At 35.6% G+C, this 18,982-nt stretch overlaps 1 protein-coding gene across 1 annotated transcript in view; it reads left to right on the top strand.

Moving 5' to 3' along the window:
• LOC128989091 (pyrokinin-1 receptor-like) overlaps positions 1-13,206 on the top strand; it is a 99,344-nt gene extending 86,138 nt beyond the window's left edge. Inside the window, exons 4-6 of the mRNA XM_054410950.1 lie at positions 7,992-8,265; positions 12,089-12,309; positions 13,150-13,206. Coding sequence (XP_054266925.1) covers positions 7,992-8,265; positions 12,089-12,309; positions 13,150-13,206 — 552 coding nt within the window. The remainder of the gene's footprint in view (positions 1-7,991; positions 8,266-12,088; positions 12,310-13,149) is intronic.
• The last annotated feature ends 5,776 nt before the right edge of the window (positions 13,207-18,982 follow it).

Genomic DNA, 18,982 nt, shown 5'->3' with positions numbered 1-18,982 from the left:
TACCTAACAGTAGTTCAAGGGATGAATGTATTTTTCATTGGTTGTAATATATTATTATTATGTTATTATTCAGTACCTTAAAAATCATTAAACATACAGAAATGAAACGCGATCGTAATATAATCAGGGGCCAAACCAGTTATAAAACGGGCGTTTTATATTATGTTACAGATTCTATTTGGCCTGTCGTGTCGTTAATGCATTTTCTACGAGCAGCTTTCTGCATAAATTTCCCTGCAAATTCCTGAAAATTTCCCTTATGAATATTTTAAGGATAAATTCGTAAAACTTGGACATGCACGAAAGTGTTGGCAAACTAGCAATTAAAACCTACAATTATGTTAAAAGGTACCGAAATAAAAGCAAAATACAATACACATTTATTTTTAAATATTGCCTATTCTTAAAGTGGTATGTTTAAACTACCAATGATAATCATTTATATCATATACTTTATATCTTATGAGGGAAATAGATTAATACATCCAATGTTAACATAATCGAACTATTTTAGTATGGTGATACTGCTAATAATAGTTAAGCGAACCATAAGTAAACGGGAATTATTCTTTCGATCAGAAAAATAGTTATTAGATACATTTTAGACAAATATTTTATAAATAATATTGGATCTACTTGCTTGGTATTGTTATAACTGAAAAAAAATTACCTATTATTATTAAATTAGCGTCTCTATTTTACTTATATCCATTCATAATCTTTTTTAATTAAAGTGTACTTGCAAGGATGGCAAATCTTCATAAAAAAGATCTTCATTGAAATGTAACTTTTTAATTACTCTTGAACATGGAATCTTTTAAGTTTATATTATGGACACAACCTTCAACTAGAGCCAAGTAAGTGCATTTTGCTCCTTAATTATGGATATGCGCAGAACCTAGCATCCTTATATTTGAATAAAATGTATATAAATATGAATCATAGTGTAAACTGTTCATTGGCTCATTTTTCAATATGTATAGATTGCCAATATACAATATAAGTGGTTTAAATAAATGTATTTTATGTAATCCAAATGGTTTCGACAGCAACTAGTTTCGGTTCAACACTGGAACTATCTTCAGGCATTACAAGGACCTTGTCGCTTCTTGAGAAGGTCATCGTGTTTTAATATTTTTAATGTTTCGATGTTTTGTGGTTTTTTGTATGAACTGTGACGACCTTCTCAAGTAGCGACAATGTCCTTGTAGAACCTTAAGATTGTTCCAGTGTTGAACCGAAACTAGTTGCTACCGCACCCATTAGCGTTACATAAAATCACTTCATCTATGATAAAATATAGGTCATTAATACATTTTAATATTGTTCATTTTCACCAGACGTGTTGAACTTGGCAAACGTTTGATAGTATATTTTGTAACCGTCTTCTTATTTCATTAACACTGATTAAAGTTATTAAAATAGTGTAAATAATACGTTAGAATATTAGGTGGAAATAGTCCATAATGTTTCGTCAAACATGCCAAATTAAACACCTTATAATACAAAATGAAAGTATACACATATATTTTACCGGTGCGTCATAAGGAAATTAAATTCATAAAATATAGAAACTAAAAACAAAAATGAGGTTCACAATTCACATATTCCTCAAATATGACTGTGAAATGACCAGGGGGCATATTAGGTAATTAAATTGTGTTATGGCGTAGTACCCTCTGGATCACTAAATTTGAACTAAATGATTTGTGTTTTCTTGTTTCGTTCCTTCATCCTTTGTTTCACACTACTACTATTTACACTACTATTATTTCAGAGTAATGGAGTCCATCATCACACCCCAGTTGATTCTCACACCTGATGATAGACTCCAGAAGTCTTATAATAATAGATGAGTACTAACTACAAAGGTTGAAAGAATGAATGAATGATTCAATGAAAATTCTTCTTTATTGAAGTAAACTTAGGACCTCATGTCCCTTCCTTACAGTTAATTCTGTACCTCGTAACAGAATTACCTCTGTAAGGTTCACTCGATGAAGCAAGGTAGCTTAAACCATTTAGCTTAAGAATTGTAGCATTACTTGGAATCAATAACGCAACTAAATTGCTTAAATCATTATTATAAATCATATATAATTTATATATATATCAAGAGTTTTTATCTTCTGCAAATCTAATTGGTATAATGTTGATAACTACGAAAAAGGGATCACTTCTATCTATGTTTAATTTTAAACTAATTGCTACGCCCTTTCATTATACATGCTACGACTAGTTATTATATAACCATAGCGTTGAATGCATTTCATAGCATCAATGTAAATGAACTATTATAGTGATTTATATTACATTGTTACTGTCAAAACGATCCGTTGTGGTTGGTCCTTATCGTTTCAACAGCAACAAGGTAATTTAAACCACTATATAGTTAGTTCAGACGATCCAGAGGCCATTCCACCATGAAAATGTAAATTGAATCTTTCCAACATTAACATAAAATATTGGAATATATTCAAATATATAGTGAAAGATCCAATTGTAACAATGTCGTCTATTGTGAGTGATAAATGTGTTTAGCCTTGCTAGGACGACCTCATTGAAATTAAATAATTAATATGAAGACTCTTTTATGCACAATCATGTGTTAAAGATACAAATAATTGTTCTCACGATCGTATCTTAATGCATACAGGGTGTCCTTAAGTAAACAGCCAACGATTTTTAGTTGTAAAATGGCAGAAGCTAGTCAGTTTTACCCCATTTTACAACAAAAAATCGTAATATTTCAGCTATTTCTTATTCGATCTTTTTGAACTTGGTATTATTTGATAGGGAATAAATTATAAATTCCAAATAAAAGTGTACTTCACATTTTTTTCATAAAATTAGCCCTTTTTGTGTAATTTAAGTTTAAAAAATTAAAAAGACCACCATTTTGAAGTTTTTGGTTGAATCAAGATGATTTTTTCCAGCATGGGGCTTTTGTACCTTAACCTACATACCAAGTTTAACCTGGCATATACAAAATTAACTGCACTGTTTGTGCACACTTCTACATAGGCCAGACAGGATGCTCTTTTAAATCTAGATTCAAAGAGCACATTCAAGCTCTTAAGAGTAACAACAGAACATCCATGAAATCAAACTTTGCTGAACACCTTTTATCGACCAACCACAATTACACAAATAAAAAAAAAAAACAATATGAAAATTCTAAAAGTTTTAAACAAAGGAAATCGAATGGATTCAACTGAAGAATATTTCATATACGATGAAAATCTAAAAAATCCTAATCATATTTTAAATAGCCAAATTCCTTCAAGAAACCCAATCTTTGACCAAATTTTAGAATTAAATAATCAGTAACAAAATATTTTTCCAAATCCTGTCTAATTCTATAAATCATCTGTACATCTAAATTATATTTATTTATATACAAACAATTAATATAAACAACAGTTAAGTATTTAATGTATGTATTTTGAAGTTTGAAAATGTACTTATGTCCAAAACATGTCACTTCTTTTAAAAATATAATATTCAGGGTGCTCAGTTGTACTTATTTACTACATAGTCCCCTGTCAAATGTACATATACAGGCTCCCGTGTGCTCCTTCATGAGGCAGGTGTGGGAGTAGTCTTAATCTCTTCGTGTGACCTTGGAGAAATACAATTTCGATGGTGGCACTCTTGAAAATGGTGCGTTTGAACGCTGTGGGTAAAAAACAAAATGGCCGCCATCACAAACTTGTTTTCTTACTTATATCAGTAACCGTTAGAGTTATGTAAACTGGCTATATTATAATTAATTTAACTGGCTGGGTAGCTGAGTGGTTATAGTGCTCGCCTACTAATCAAAAGGTCGCCGGTTCGATCCTGAGAAAAGTCAGTAGCTTTTTGATGGTTCGAAACTGGACTCAGCTGTTCCTGATCATTGGGCTTTAAATGAATGATCCTGGCTAATGAAACAGCTGATCTTAGTCAGTAACAAAGCTACACAGATCATCTCACACCATTCTACACTCATCCTTCGCTCATATTTGGGTTAAAATACGCACTTAAGTGTCGTCCCCATCTTAATGATTGATTGATTGATTGATTGATTGATTATGAAAAAATTGTTGATACCAAAATGTAGCTATTTTAAATCTGCACAAAAAAGGTTATTACAGTTTTTATGTAGGATCAACCATTCTTTCATAAAACATAATTTTATATTTTTCATCAATAAAATTAATCAGGGTGGATGTAATGTCCCAGGACAGTTAAATATTTGAAAAAGTAATAAAGGGTGTTTCAGTAAAGCGTGATGGGCTATGCAGATTCAGATTCTATGTGCAAAAATAAGTCGAAAATGTAGTATAACATTGTTTCGATTTCGGCTTAGTTAAGCCGAATTCCGCCATTTTGTATTTTTTTTAAATAATTCATAACTCAAAAGCCCTTAGAGATATTTTTATGAAACTTGGTATAAACTTTAAGTCTACAACTATAAACATGCTCCGAAAAAATCTTTGATCAGGCTCATCGAATTTCAAAATGGCGGCCATTAAAATTCTTTATAGTCAAATTCCATGAAAACCAGAATTAAAAACAAAACTTTGAAAAACAATATGTAAAGTCCTTTTTATTACAAATCGAACGACACTTTATTTGTGAAAATCGGATAATAAATAAAAAAGTTATGTAACTTTTATTATGTTTTTGTCACTAGTTTCTATGGAATTTAACTTTGTCATTTCAAAATGACTGCCATTTTGATAATTACTATTAATAATAAAAGCTACATAACTTTTTCATTTATTATCCGATTTTCGCAAATAAAGTGTCATTCGATTTGTAATAAAAATGACTTTAAATAATGTGTTGCAAAATTTTGTTTTATTTGCTGGTTTTCATGGAATTTGACTTTAAACATTTTAAATGGCGGCCATTTTGTTTTTACCCACAGCGTTCAAACGCATCATTTTCAAGATTGCCACCATCGAAATTGTATTTCTCAAAGGTCAAACGAAGAGATTAAGACTACTCCCACACCTGCCTCATCAAGGAGCACACGGGTGTACATTTGACAGTGGACTAAGAATAATTTAACAAGTTTAATTATTTCCCGGAGCTTGGCTGTTTGATTACGGGACACCCTGTATATTAGAAGTAGGCCAAATCTATTTTATTTAGCCAATATAGAATTCCCGTTACAGCCTTTTTGGCTTCTCCGCCCCATTGACGTTGTTTAAGTTAGTATGTTTGTTGAAAGTTTCTAGGTATCGAACAAGTAAACAAAACACAAATATTTGAATTGACTTCGATGATTGAGTTTGCATATAAATTCAATCTGGAAAAGTAAATTCACTGAAAGCTGAGGGGAATAAGTTTGCCTACGGACCTTGTTTTTCAGAACAGTAAATAACATAATCGAATGAAATCAAATGTCAGAAACTATCGGCCCATTGTCATTCTCTCTGCTGTTGCCAAGGTGTACGAGAGCATTGTTTTGGACTACCTCTATTTTCATCTCCGTAAATGTATCTCCTCCTCTCAACATGGCTTCCTGCGCTCACGCTCAACAGTAACAAACCTGATGGAGTTTCAAGAATACGTCATGGCCGCTTTTGGCGATGCTCTCCAAGTTGACTGTGTTTACCTTGATCTCTCCAAAGCCTTTGACAAGGTCAATCACAACATCCTTGTGGCAAAGCTTGCCGGATATGGTGTGGGGGGGCCCTGCTTGAGTGGTTAAACAGCTACTTGACCAACAGAACCCTTGTAGTCAAGTACGACGGGTGCCTTTCTACGCCATTCAGTGTCCTATCTGGAGTCCCGCAAGGGTCCCACCTCGGTCCCTTGCTGTTCAACCTGTTCATGAATGACATTGGCAACGTCATCCTCACCAAATTTCTCATGTTCGCCGATGATATTAAGGTATTTGGCTCGGTGACATTGGCTTCTGACTTTGAGCGCCTCCAACTTTCTCTCACTAACATCGACGCCTGGTGCAAGGAAAACTTCATGGAGCTCAACGTCTTGAAATGTGTCGTCATCTCCTACAAACGTGGTGCAGCCCCACTCCAATATGACTACATCCTCAATGGTTCTACACTGAAGAGAGTGGACAGGGTACGAGATCTCGGAGTGACAATGACCCCTTCGCTCAACCCTCACGAGCACATTGCCCACATTACAACCAAAGCTAGCTCCCTGCTTGGTTTCATATTCAGATCAACAAGGAATTTCAACTCACCCTTCACCTTGATCACGCTCTACAAGTCCCTGGTACGCCCGCTGCTGGAGTATGGGTCAATCATCTGGTCTCCCTTCCAGAAGAACCACGTCAGCCAACTGGAGAGCATACAAACCCGCTTCATACGGATGCTTGGACCGAGACTTGGTTTTACCTACCGCACTACCCCGGTTGACGATGTGGAGAAGTCCTTCGATCTTCTGCCTTTGTCACTCCGACGTCATCATGCCGACATATTCATGCTCTACAAGCTGGTAAACGGGTTTGTCGATTGCCCCAACATCCTGAGTGGTATCGACATTACCACGCCCAGAGGCACCCGCTCCAGGACTATATTCAGCAGACGCTTTCTCCCAGCCTACTACTCTTACAACAGCGGAATTAGCCGTCTACTCAAGGCTGGTAGCACGGCGGCTGCTCAACTGGATTTCTTCGGTGAGAAGCCCCTCCGGTTCAAAAAGAAGGTCTCCCTGATCACTTGAGCAACCACACTCCAGCACATCTGCACATTTGTCTTCTCATCGTTGAAACTTGCTGTTCATATTCTTTGTTGATACTCTTTCAGTTTATTCTTCTGTTATTAATATTTGTTATTACTTTGTTATTACTATTGTTATCACTATTTGTTATTACTATTGTTATCACTATTTGTTATTACTTGCTATTACTATTTATTATCACTTTGTTATTACCATTGTTATTACTTTTCTAGTTAGTAATATTGCAAATGCCATCTAAATTGTAACACATATTTTGTAAAAAGGTGCAATCCGTTGGGAAATAAATAAATAAATGAAACATAAAAATTCAGGTTATGTGTTTAGTTGTTTAAAATATTTTGAATCTCACTCGGGAATTGAAGATAGTGGAATGAAATTAGCATTTTTTTTATATATCGTTCAGAATATATAACACCAGAATATATAACCACCCACGGTGGTTTTCTACTAATTCAATTTCACTGTACAATGAAAATCAAATCAATATAAGTTTAACGTGGCGAGTTCACTTTCCACAAATTTGGAACCATTGAACCCAGGAATAGTTTGTTTATAGAGAATTACTAATTATAGTCAATAAAGTAAGAATTTATCTTCTTCAATAATTAACTAAGTATGCAGAAGTGCAGATGCATTTCAAGCTATCTTCAATAATTAACTTAGTATTCAGCAGTTCAGTTGCATTACAAGTTATCTTCTTGAATACTTTAGTACTTTACAATATTTAACTTCGTATGCAGTGGTTTAGTTGCATTACAAGCTATCTTCAATAATTAACTTAGTATGCAGTAGTTCAATGTATTACAAGCTGTCTTCAATAATTATCTTAGTATTCAGCAGTTCAGTTGCATTACAAGTTATATTTTGTAATAATTTAATACTTTTCAATAATTAGCTTAGTACGCAGCGGTTTAGTTGCATTACAAGTTATCTTCAATAATTAAATTAGTATTCAGCAGTTCAGATGCACTACAAGCTATAAAAAAATAAAAATGAGATTATTAATTTTCATTCGGAATGTGGGAAAAAAATCCATTGTTAATAAAATATAGACAAGCAAACTCCACCTAGACAGGCTGATGATGTTCTAGGTGTAAGCACTATTAGATGTATTTTTAGAAGCTATTTTAGATGCATCGTACTGTTTCTATAAAGGTTAGGCCTAAGTTGTTTATGTACAAGCCCCACATAGGCTAGCAAAACCAATCTTTTTCCAAGGGTTTTTCTTTTTGCAGGCACTACATGGGCTAGCAAGACCAGTTTGTATCTGTTTCTTCTCTGTGCAGGCCCTACAGTTCGGGGTGACTCGGGGGAAAAGACCGGAGATGGTGCAGTGTCAAGTGCTCAAGGAGAAGGAGATCAGACACTCTTTCGAGATCTCGACGTTTCTGTTCTTCGTGCTGCCGATGACCGTCATCACGGTGCTGTACGCGTTGATAGGGCTGCGGCTGAGGAGGTCCGCGCTGCTCAAGAAGACCTCTGGATCCTTCAGCCGTCACCAGGAGACCAACAGGAGCGTTTGTAGGTCCGCCAGCTCCCGTCGAGTGCTCAAGATGCTAGGTAAGTTCAATGAATACAAACCTTGTATTTATTGGTAAGTTGCTTGGATTGGATTGGATTCTTACACACCATTTTGTCAGGCATGAGTAAACTGCAAGTGTTAGATGAGAGATAATAACAGAATTGTTACAGACTAAGATCAGCTAGTTGTTTGGCCTTCGTTTATTAAAACACAATGATCAAGGCTTAACATAGACTGTAGGTTATGCGAATTATTATATTAGTATTACCGGTAAAAATCCGTTACGTGCCCACAACTCTTTTTTCCAGTTACACTTCTATAACTTATTGAAACATTTTATAGGTAAGAAATAATGAAAATACAATATTCAGAAAAGGTTTTTGAGTTCAAGAAGTTTGGTTGGGTTAGGTAAGGTTATAACAATGTCATCTAACCTAACCTAACTTAACCAACCAAACTTATCGAACAACGTAAAAGTTGCAGTAGTTATTCTACTATTTTGTGTGTTTTCTCCAAATTTATATACTGTAGCGTATGATCAAGTTTCGATTAAGTACCTTTTCCAAATATTGTATTTTGTATTAATGCCTATAAAAGCAACCAACTGTTTGTTTTTATTACCTATAAAAGGTTTCAATAAGTTATAGAAGTGTAATTGGAAAAAATAGAGTTTTGGGCACGTAACGGATTTTGACCGTATTAACAACTACCAATTGGGATTGGGACACCAGCTACGTGTGTAGCCCAAATTAATAGTGAAGGATGAATATTAAATGAAGTAAGCCTTGTGTAACATTGTTACTGACTTAATACCAGCTCTTTTATTAGCCAGGGCTATGTATTAAAAGGACAGTTTGACCCAATTTTGAACCATAAAAAACTCCTCTCAGGATTGAAGGAGCAACCATGACCAAACGAGCACATAACTCAGCTACTTAGTTAACACAACTATGTATAGTGTTTAATAAGTAAGTAAAAGTAGAATTTTGGGATTTCATTTAAATGATTATGTTGATGCTTAAGTAGTTAGGCTCTTGCTGAACCAAGACCCGGTGGATGAGGCTACAAGTCTGCGCCCTGCAAACAGCAACCTCGCAGCGTCCCGGAATGGGGATACGCGTTCACGCTTACGGATACCGTAAACGAAACGATTTGCGGAGTTCTGCACTTTTTGCAATTAGGGACATCTCTTCCCTTGAGATGTTGTGGCCGTATGCAAGAAAACAGTAGTGGAACACTGACAACACTAGTGAATGTACCAGCTGCATCTTGGCAGTCTCTGGCAGGATGTTTTTGTACCGGTACAGACCACGCAGCCTTCCCAAAGCCACCTGGGAAACATAAGTGATGTGGTCCGAGAATGTGAGGCCACTGTCAAGTACCACACCCAAGTCACAGTCAAGTCTTGACGGTATCCCTCACAATTAGAGGTTTTCCTGCGATTTGAACGTGCATGTCTCCATTTGCAACTCTGTGAAGAGTAGTGGGTGTAGCAATATGGAGAATCATGGATTTTTTCAGAGTTCAATTTCAAACCATGTTTACGTCACCACTCACTTATTCTCACCTGATCAGAGTTACTCTACCAAACCACCTTGTGTAGTAGAAACCCTCCATATATAGAATTTTGGGTGTCTTTTGGTATTTCAGAATCCGGCAAATGGTGGAAAGATTTGTAGAGGCTCGATTTCTTTCCTTTCCTCATGGACCCTTCTTGAAATAATGACGAACGATACGGACTTAGCTTAGGGATTGAGTTAGTTATGGGGTGGGTGTTTGCTAAGTAATATTAAAAACCAGACCAAAAGTTTTAATTTTTTTAAAGTAAAAAATAAACAATTTTCAATGTGCTATAGCGGATGTTATTTCTAATCGATTTTCAAGTGTGAATAGTGCATTTTGAAGGAATTTTTTTCAACTTCCATTTTCTATAGGGGTCAAAGTCGCTAGAATTCAAAGTTTTCAACTTATAACATAAAAGCTTAAAAAAGTGCAAAAATTTCGCTATTTTTTGTGAATATCTCGGAACGCTCCAGAAATATTTGTTGTGCCCCAAAAAAACATAGTTTTTTTGAAAAAATCCTCGGACGCCATTTTTGTCCACGTATGGGCGATTTTTACAACGTATTGACCGGGCTGATAACTTTTGATGCTATTGAATATCATAGAACCAACTTTTGTAGTTAAAACAGCTGGCAAAATTCATTAGATAATTTTAAATATGAATATTAATAAGGTTACCATTGGAATCTCCAGAGCCACAGCGGTGGAGCCCGATGGGATCTTTGATATAAGAATATGTCTATATGTTAATCGGGAATGTAAGCTATTATTATCATACCAAATTTCAACTCAATCCGACCAGTAGTTATGCTTGATTGAACTTTAAACAAATGAACATACAAACAAAAAAACAAACAAACTTTCTCTCATTTTATCATATTACCTAGTACTAGATGTTAGTAGTCCTGGTATTAGTATTAGTATGAAGTATGATGTATATTATGCATAAATATGTATACTATGCAGAAAAGCTATTGTTTGCAGTACAAAACGCATTTCCATTCAATATTTAATCTCAAATCAATCTCTGTTAAGTCATCGCCACTTTTGATACTGAAAAATGACAGTACGACAGGAAAGTAGAATAAACAGGTCGTTGGCACTTTCTCCATACTAATGCTTAAAGTCCAAGTGATAAACTTTAAATTCGATGAAGTTCATTATGTAAGGAAGGAAGTGGCAGGGTGGTTGATTAGATGGGATCCTTTGATATCGGATTTTCCCGACTATGGAAGTAACTATTACGGTACCTTAGTCAACCTGGTGATATCAAAGCTCGGATCTTTGATACAACAAAACGTTACATAATGAACTTGTACAAATGAAACTTGGCATGAGGTTGCATGTGCTATTGCGATCGAAAAGCCTTTTGTCAAGCAATGAGATTTTTGAAGCATGTAGGTTTTGCTGCTACAGTATTTGCTTTTTTGTTTATAACTGGTATTTATTTGATCTATTTGATCTATAATTTGACTGCTCGCTAATTAAAAAATCATTTCTCATTCAATTCGACCTAATCAACTTCTTGGGAAACATTTGTTAGCGAATTGCCCGGATTTCCATTCCAACAACAGCAGTATGTGGCATGTTTCTCTGTGAGCAAAGAACTATTAGCCCAGGTGGAAATAATTCCCTAAATTTGGAAACGCTAAAAAAGTATTTTTGTGTCTTCAACTTTTGTTTCAACAATATTTCTGTATTTCCAACAGTTAGTGTAATATGGTCAGAAGGCAGCCGTAGCACAGTGTGTTTTTATGTTATGTTTATACGTGTTGTTACTGGGTACTAGTACTACGCATTTGCGAAGTTTCTCCATATAGGGAATAATTTCCAGGTATTTTTACCTAATATGACAGGACTATGGCAGACTATAATGTGGTTTCACAGCTCCAATTTCACAATAATGTGGTATACATCAATTGCACTTGACAACTATACAAAATTAAGTTATCAACTCCAATATTTTACTGTGATCGAATCAATTATGAAAATCTTTTACTGAGACAATCCAGTATTTTGTTCTTCTTTCTAATCCCAGGACGTTATATTCCTTCTTCCTATCCCAAGACATTATATTGCTATTCTTTCGTAAATCACTGGCTAACATACATGTACGTGCATTTATTTAAGTACTGTAATTAAAAGGTTGGCCAACAAGCGACTGACTAAGCTCTACTACGTGTGTGTTCTTCAGCTTCCCGTCAGGTAACCAGCTAGTCTACAAGTGACTAGCGACTATGTGACCTGCCCTGCTTCACTATATATGTTTTTACCCTAACTGAAGTTGTGCGTGTTTAGTGGCTATAGTGGTCGCATTCTTCATCTGCTGGGCGCCGTTCCATGCTCAGCGCCTGGTCGCCATCTACGGTGTGGGTTCAGGTCAAGAGCCTGTGTCGCCGGTCGTCCTGCACGTCTACGTGGTCGTCACCTACCTCTCTGGCATCCTCTACTACGTGTCAACCACCGTCAACCCCATCCTCTACCACATCATGTCTCTCAAGTTCCGCGAGGCGTTCAAGGTAACAAATGTCATGATTTACCATTTTACTGAGGATGGTGTAGGATGTTTGTGGTTCAAATTCAAATTCATATATTTATTTATGATAATACTACAGCTTGGCCTCGCCAAGTTTACAAAACTTATCGGAGAGGTCCAATAGATACACAAAAAGGATAACAAATGAAACTTTTTTTTTTTTTTTACAAAAATGTTTCTACCCCCACTAATTTCATGGCGGTTCATGGGAGGTACCTGTCTATACAGAATAATATGATCATTCATTGTTGCAACAATTTACACGGGACAGCTAAATCAAGTTGTGGCGTTCTCATTGCCCCACCCTGTAGAATCGTTTGTTTCTTGTTTCCTACTCGTTTGTTGAATTGAAACATAACCTCTCACTAAGAAAAGTTATGCCAATTTCTAAAGTGCTCATTTACAACAAACCAGATAAAAAAAAGATGAGTGTTGAAATATTTTTTTTGTGCAGGTAATGTACTTCAAACATTTTTTCATAGACTATAATAGGTATATAAGAGGGATTCAGTATCTATATAAGGACTTTTAGGACCGTAAAAGTCCTTTACATAAGCAGGTTTTGATTTTGTATTGATGTTTTACTAAAATCCATACTAAAGCAGGCTGTAGAGTGTTTCTTCAGAGTAAGATTATCTTGTTTCTAAAAATATATTTAGAGGGTACTATTTTATCCATAATTTAATATGTTTTGTACATTGTGTATTGCTGGGATTTAAATTAGGTAATACATTACAATCGTAAGTGGTAAATCCGTCATAATTGTATAAATTGCGTTATCTACCAAGTGTTTCTTGAATTAGCTGACGGTTTTGATTTACAGAATTTGAAATCTGCTTTAGGCAAGAGACATTGTATCCCTCACTCTGAAATTGGTTAAGACAACATTGATAATTAAGACATCTATATTCTTGTACAATTTTTCTATAGAGAGAAATTTTCTTGTAGAAAATTGATAGACATTTAGAAGTCCTCTACATTATGGAGACTTAGCATTATGTAAATTGAAATCAGTAGTTTTAAAGGGATTGGATCACTTAGCATATGGAGTGGTTGAATCAAGTTAATTCTTCATATAGGGATGACTCAGAGGCTTACGTAATAAACAATTCCGTTAGGACTCATGTTGTCAGGGCCAAATATTGTTCTAAGGAATTACAAATTGCAAATCGTTCAAGTCATTTGAAACTAAGAAAAGATTTACCAAAATGTTGGCCGATATAGTTGGACAAGTATCCACTTTAATATGTGTGGGTTATAAAAATGTATTGATGTGTCTGAGTGAATTGGAAATTTACCTCTCACCCACTTTTTTGTTTTGTTTTAGCGAATTTCCCCATGGGGAAGTAGCTATTACCGTAGGTGGTAAGTAGTAGCCCCTAGGCTGTTTTGCCGCACCAGCTGATTTGACCGTTAAGCGGAAATGACGTGTAAAGCCGGAAATGACGGGGGATTTGACAGTTAGGTACGATAGGGGTGGAAATGGCGTGTTTTATAGCGGATTTGAGCTGACAGCAAGAAGGTGGTAACAGGATACAGGTGGTAGGAGCTGGTGGTAATGGATAGGGGATGAAACAGCTGTCTGTACAGTAGTGTGTTTAAATAGCTAATACTTGTTCGTTTGCAATTGTCTTAAATGTATTGGGCATATCAACCAACAGCTACACCAAGGTTTTAAACCAAAACACAGCTTACATGTACAGACAATAAATTGAGTTAAAATCATATTGTCGACGGAAACATTTTAACAGTAGCCTACAGTATTGTACTAGTGCCCGCGGCGGCGTGGTGCAAGGTTGTGTCACCGGCCGCCGTGAATTAGGCTGAGGCCGCGAAGGGAAAGTGAGCGGGCAGTGGAACAAGGTCAAATGCCCCTACTCAACCTCCATGTGGATTTGTATCCACAGTTCTACAGTTTGCTTTCGGACATAGCGGCGGAGTGTTGTACGGTCCTGGGTCTATCGTTTGCATCGTTGATGCCATCGTAATACTACACCTCGATTGACTCAACAACACAAGGTATTGTAAAAACCAATTTTAATTTATATCTTATGTTAGATAGTCGCAGGATAGCTGTTTGCGGTTAAAAGATGTTTATACAGAAATACGTTCCAAAATAGTAGATATATTTTCCCCATGTTAGTAAATATTTGTTGGTCTTAAAAAAACCTTAAGTAGTGGTGTATTACGGGTACTGGAGACCGTGACGTAAAAAATAAAGTAAAATTAAATATCGTTTATATTTTGTTAAACAGTTTGACAGATTAGACTTTGTGGTCAAAATATGTTTATATAATGGAGTCTTTAGAAAGACTGTTTTTTTTTTAAGTGAATTATACCCAATTCCATGTGTTCTGACTTGTGCGAATCAAATAAATTAGTTTGCCATCTTCAACGTCAGGAGGCTTTGGCACATTTAATCGTGTCGGAAAGCAAACCTCTAAAAACTTGTTGTCATAAAAGAAAATAAACGTTTTACCATTTTCGTTTTGTCTTTGTTCTACTAATTGATAATGTTTGTTTTGTAACAGATATTTAAATGTTACTTTTTCTGTTTCTATTGGACTTACTAGTTGAGGAAGCTTCATTTCTTGACATATGGCTTCGGGTGATAATTGATTAGAATAATTTGATCCTGATGCATTCCAATGTAGTGGTAATTTAATTTGCCTCTGAAACTTTAGACGTAGTGACATTGACTTGCGAAAATTGCTAGTTTTAGTAGTAGTAGATTTCTTTAAATCTTCTTTTATTCTCTTTAGTTTATCTTGTGTGATTGTACTTGGCTTATCCATAGTTAACATCAGAACAGAGCTGGCATATGTGAACAGTCTTCGTTGAAGGTTCGACACTGAATGATGTGATGTTGGAGGTTTGGAGACTTCCTTACTTAGTAGGTAGAATTACCCGACAGTAGGGAAATTTACCCGCGAAGCAGGGTAAACCTCCCAACCGACCCCCTCCCAACTGGCTCGCGGATAAAAGTAGCGGCAGCGAATGGACTGTAGTCAGTCTCACCCAACTGGCACAGCTGACTGGTTGAGTGTAGACTGACTGACTTTTGATTAAAACCTTTCGTTAGATTTGGCCAATCTAACTTAATGTTTTAGTCAATAGCATGTGCTGCATGTTGTTTTTTTAGCTTGTATCTTAGATGGTTTTACTTTATGGAGTGCATCGTGTCTTTAGTACTTGAATTGCGCAGAGTGTTGTATTTTTCTAATCATGTGATATTTCAGCTAACAAAGGATAAAGAAGTCCCCCATTAAAATGAACAATCTTTTGTGACTGTAAATATTCTATATTTAAAATTTAAGTTGACCATTTTGTAATTAGTTGAGAGGTCCAACGGCCTGCATACTATTCTGCATTTGGTTAAATTAAATTTTAAACTTTTGTTGTCATTGGTAGTTTACTTATGTCAGCTAACAATGAACACTTTCTTGTGACTGTAAATATTCTATATTTTAAAATTTAAGTTGACCATATTGTAATTAGTTGAGAGGTCCAACGGCCTGCATACTATTCTGCATTTGGTTAAATTAAATTTTAAACTTTTCGTTGTCATTGGTAGTTTACTTATGTCAGCTAACAATGAACACTTTCTTGTGACTGTAAATATTCTATATTTTAAAATTTAAGTTGACCATTTTGTAATTAGTTGAGAGGTCCAACGGCCTGCATACTATTCTGCATTTGGTTAAATTAAATTTTAAACTTTTCGTTGTCATTGGTAGTTTACTTATGTCAGCTAACAATGAACACTTTCTTGTGACTGTAAATATTCTATATTTTAAAATTTAAGTTGACCATTTTGTAATTAGTTGAGAGGTCCAACGGCCTGCATACTATTCTGCATTTGGTTAAATTAAATTTTAAACTTTTCGTTGTCATTGGTAGTTTACTTATGTCAGCTAACAATGAACACTTTCTTGTGACTGTAAATATTCTATATTTTAAAATTTAAGTTGACCATTTTGTAATTAGTTGAGAGGTCCAACGGCCTGCATACTATTCTGCATTTGGTTAAATTAAATTTTAAACTTTTCGTTGTCATTGGTAGTTTACTTATGTCAGCTAACAATGAACACTTTCTTGTGACTGTAAATATTCTATATTTTAAAATTTAAGTTGACCATTTTGTAATTAGTTGAGAGGTCCAACGGCCTGCATACTATTCTGCATTTGGTTAAATTAAATTTTAAACCTTTGTTGTCATTGGTAGTTTACTTATGTCAGCTAACAATGAACACTTTCTTGTGACTGTAAATATTGTATATTTTAAAATTTAAGTTGACCATTTTGTAATTAGTTGAGAGGTCCAACGGCCTGCATACTATTCTGCATTTGGTTAAATTAAATTTTAAACTTTTCGTTGTCATTGGTAGTTTACTTATGTCAGCTAACAATGAAAACTTTCTTGTGACAGTAAATATTCTATATTTAAAATTTAAGTTGACCACTTTGTAATTAGTTGAGAGGTCCAACGGCCTGCATACTATTCTGCATTTGGTTAAATTAAATTTTAAACTTTTTGTTGTCATTGGTAGTTTACTTATGTCAGCTAACAATGAACACTTTTAAGCTTTTGTTGTTATACCTAAACACAGACTCTTTCCTCACTACAACAGAAGGAGAGATAGAGCATGTTTGCTCCATCTCTTCTTTTGGTATTATTTTAAATGACCTTGACCTACTTACAGGACTTTGAAAATATTTTGGAAAAAATATAAAAACGGTAGTAATGGATCTTGTATATGTTTGAATCCGACCGGGCATATATTCTAGCTAGGGACCTACTATCGCTAGTTAATTTACATAAGCAGGTGCAGCGTTGTTCTACCCCCACCACTCAACCCGAGCGTATAAAAGGGCTGCGAGCAGACGGATGATTGTCAGTCTTGCACAACCGGTGAAGCTGACCGGATGGGCAAACTGGCTAAAGATGAGACCCTTAGTTTAGAGTTGGTACCACTCTAACCTAAGGTTCTTGTCACTTAGTAGTTATATTAGAAGCATGTTGATTGTAGTATTTGTTGGCTTGTAGTTAGAGGGTGTTTTGCGTATTTGTATCTTTGGTAAGGGTGTTGTATTTCTTAATTATGTGATGTTCTATTTCAGGTATCAAAATAATAAAGTCCCTATTAGTAATTTTATTTTCAATTTGAGTTGATCATTGTATGTTACAAAGTTCTAAGTGACATTAGTAAGTTGAAAACGTTCACACAAAACAAAAACATGAAACCAATAGTAAATTCATGACATAGAGTTCTCTTTGACATACACACATTTTTATGGGGACAGTTCGTTGACTGCGCTGCTCCGGCTATTGCTAATGAGTCTTTGATCAATACCATGAGGACAGTCCTTTGGCTGCGCTGCCTCTGATCAAAAAGACTGATACATTGGTCTTTAGCCAATTCAGACTTACACACAAACATGAAAATAAAACAAACACTAAGTTCCCCCACTACAACAAAATGAGATAGATGACATTCACACATTTTTATGGGGACAGTTCGTTGACTGCGCTGCTCCGGCTATTGCTAATGAGTCTTTGATCAATAACATGAGGACAGTCCTTTGGCTGCGCTGCCTCTGATCAAAAAGACTGATACATTGGTCTTTAGCCAATTCAGACTTACACACAAACACGAAAATAAAACAAACACTAAGTTCCCCCACTACAACAAAAGGAGAGATGGAGCTTATTTTTGCTCCATCTCTCCTTTTGGCATTATTTTGAAATGACCTTGACCTACTTACAGGACTTAGAAAGCTTCCCTTAAAATACATAACAAACACTAAGTTCCCCTATTACAACAAAAGGAGAGATGGAGCCAATTTTTGCTCCATCTCTCCTTTTGGCAATATTTTTAAATGACCTTGACCTACTTACAGGACTTAGAAAGCTTCCTTATAGTACATTATTGGGAACCGAGAACAGTTCTTTTAAGTTAACACCAAAGGACAAAACATTTCCCCTCCAACCACAAGCTTCTCCCCTCCACCCACAAGCTTTCCCCTCCACTTGAGTTTTGCTATAAAAGGAGGTTTGCTTCGCAGGCAATCATCATTCAATGGTCTGAAGTAGTCCTAGCTAGCTGAGTCAGCTCCAGTTACTATTCACTGTTTCATTTGCTATCATGGCTTACCTTAGAATTCCCACTAGACCCTCGAAAGTAGTTTCTTCATCTTCAAAGTCTCTTCCTCGATATATTTTAATTTCATCACATGCGTCAGATCCAAAATCGGTTCTTCGAGAAATACTGCAGTCAGAAGGTGCAAGTCCTGGAGCAGAAGAACAATACACCTTCCGAGCCATTGGTGATCAATCTCCTCCACTGATTGAAATATTGTCTTCATCTTCATCTTCACAATCAAGTTCGTCTTGTTCATCTTCTTCGGAGTTAACCTCATCTGATTCATCTACAAGCTCTTCCTCGTCCTCTGACTGCACTGTTGCTGATATTCTATCAACACCTACTGCTACTAGAACTGCATCTCCACCTCCAACTTCTACACCATGTATTTCTCCCTCGACAACTCCACCTTTACAATTCACTATTCCACCACCCATCATATCTCCTCTAAAAGACTCCCTACCAGCCACTTCCAAATCCTTTGACCACCTTCACACTTCTCCTTCAGATAAG

This window comes from Macrosteles quadrilineatus, unplaced genomic scaffold, assembly GCF_028750875.1.
Source record: "Macrosteles quadrilineatus isolate MER2022 unplaced genomic scaffold, UCM_ALF_1.0 Scaffold_3__2_contigs__length_128488019, whole genome shotgun sequence".
NCBI lineage: Eukaryota > Metazoa > Arthropoda > Insecta > Hemiptera > Cicadellidae > Macrosteles > Macrosteles quadrilineatus.
This window is presented reverse-complemented; position numbering and strand designations above follow the sequence as displayed.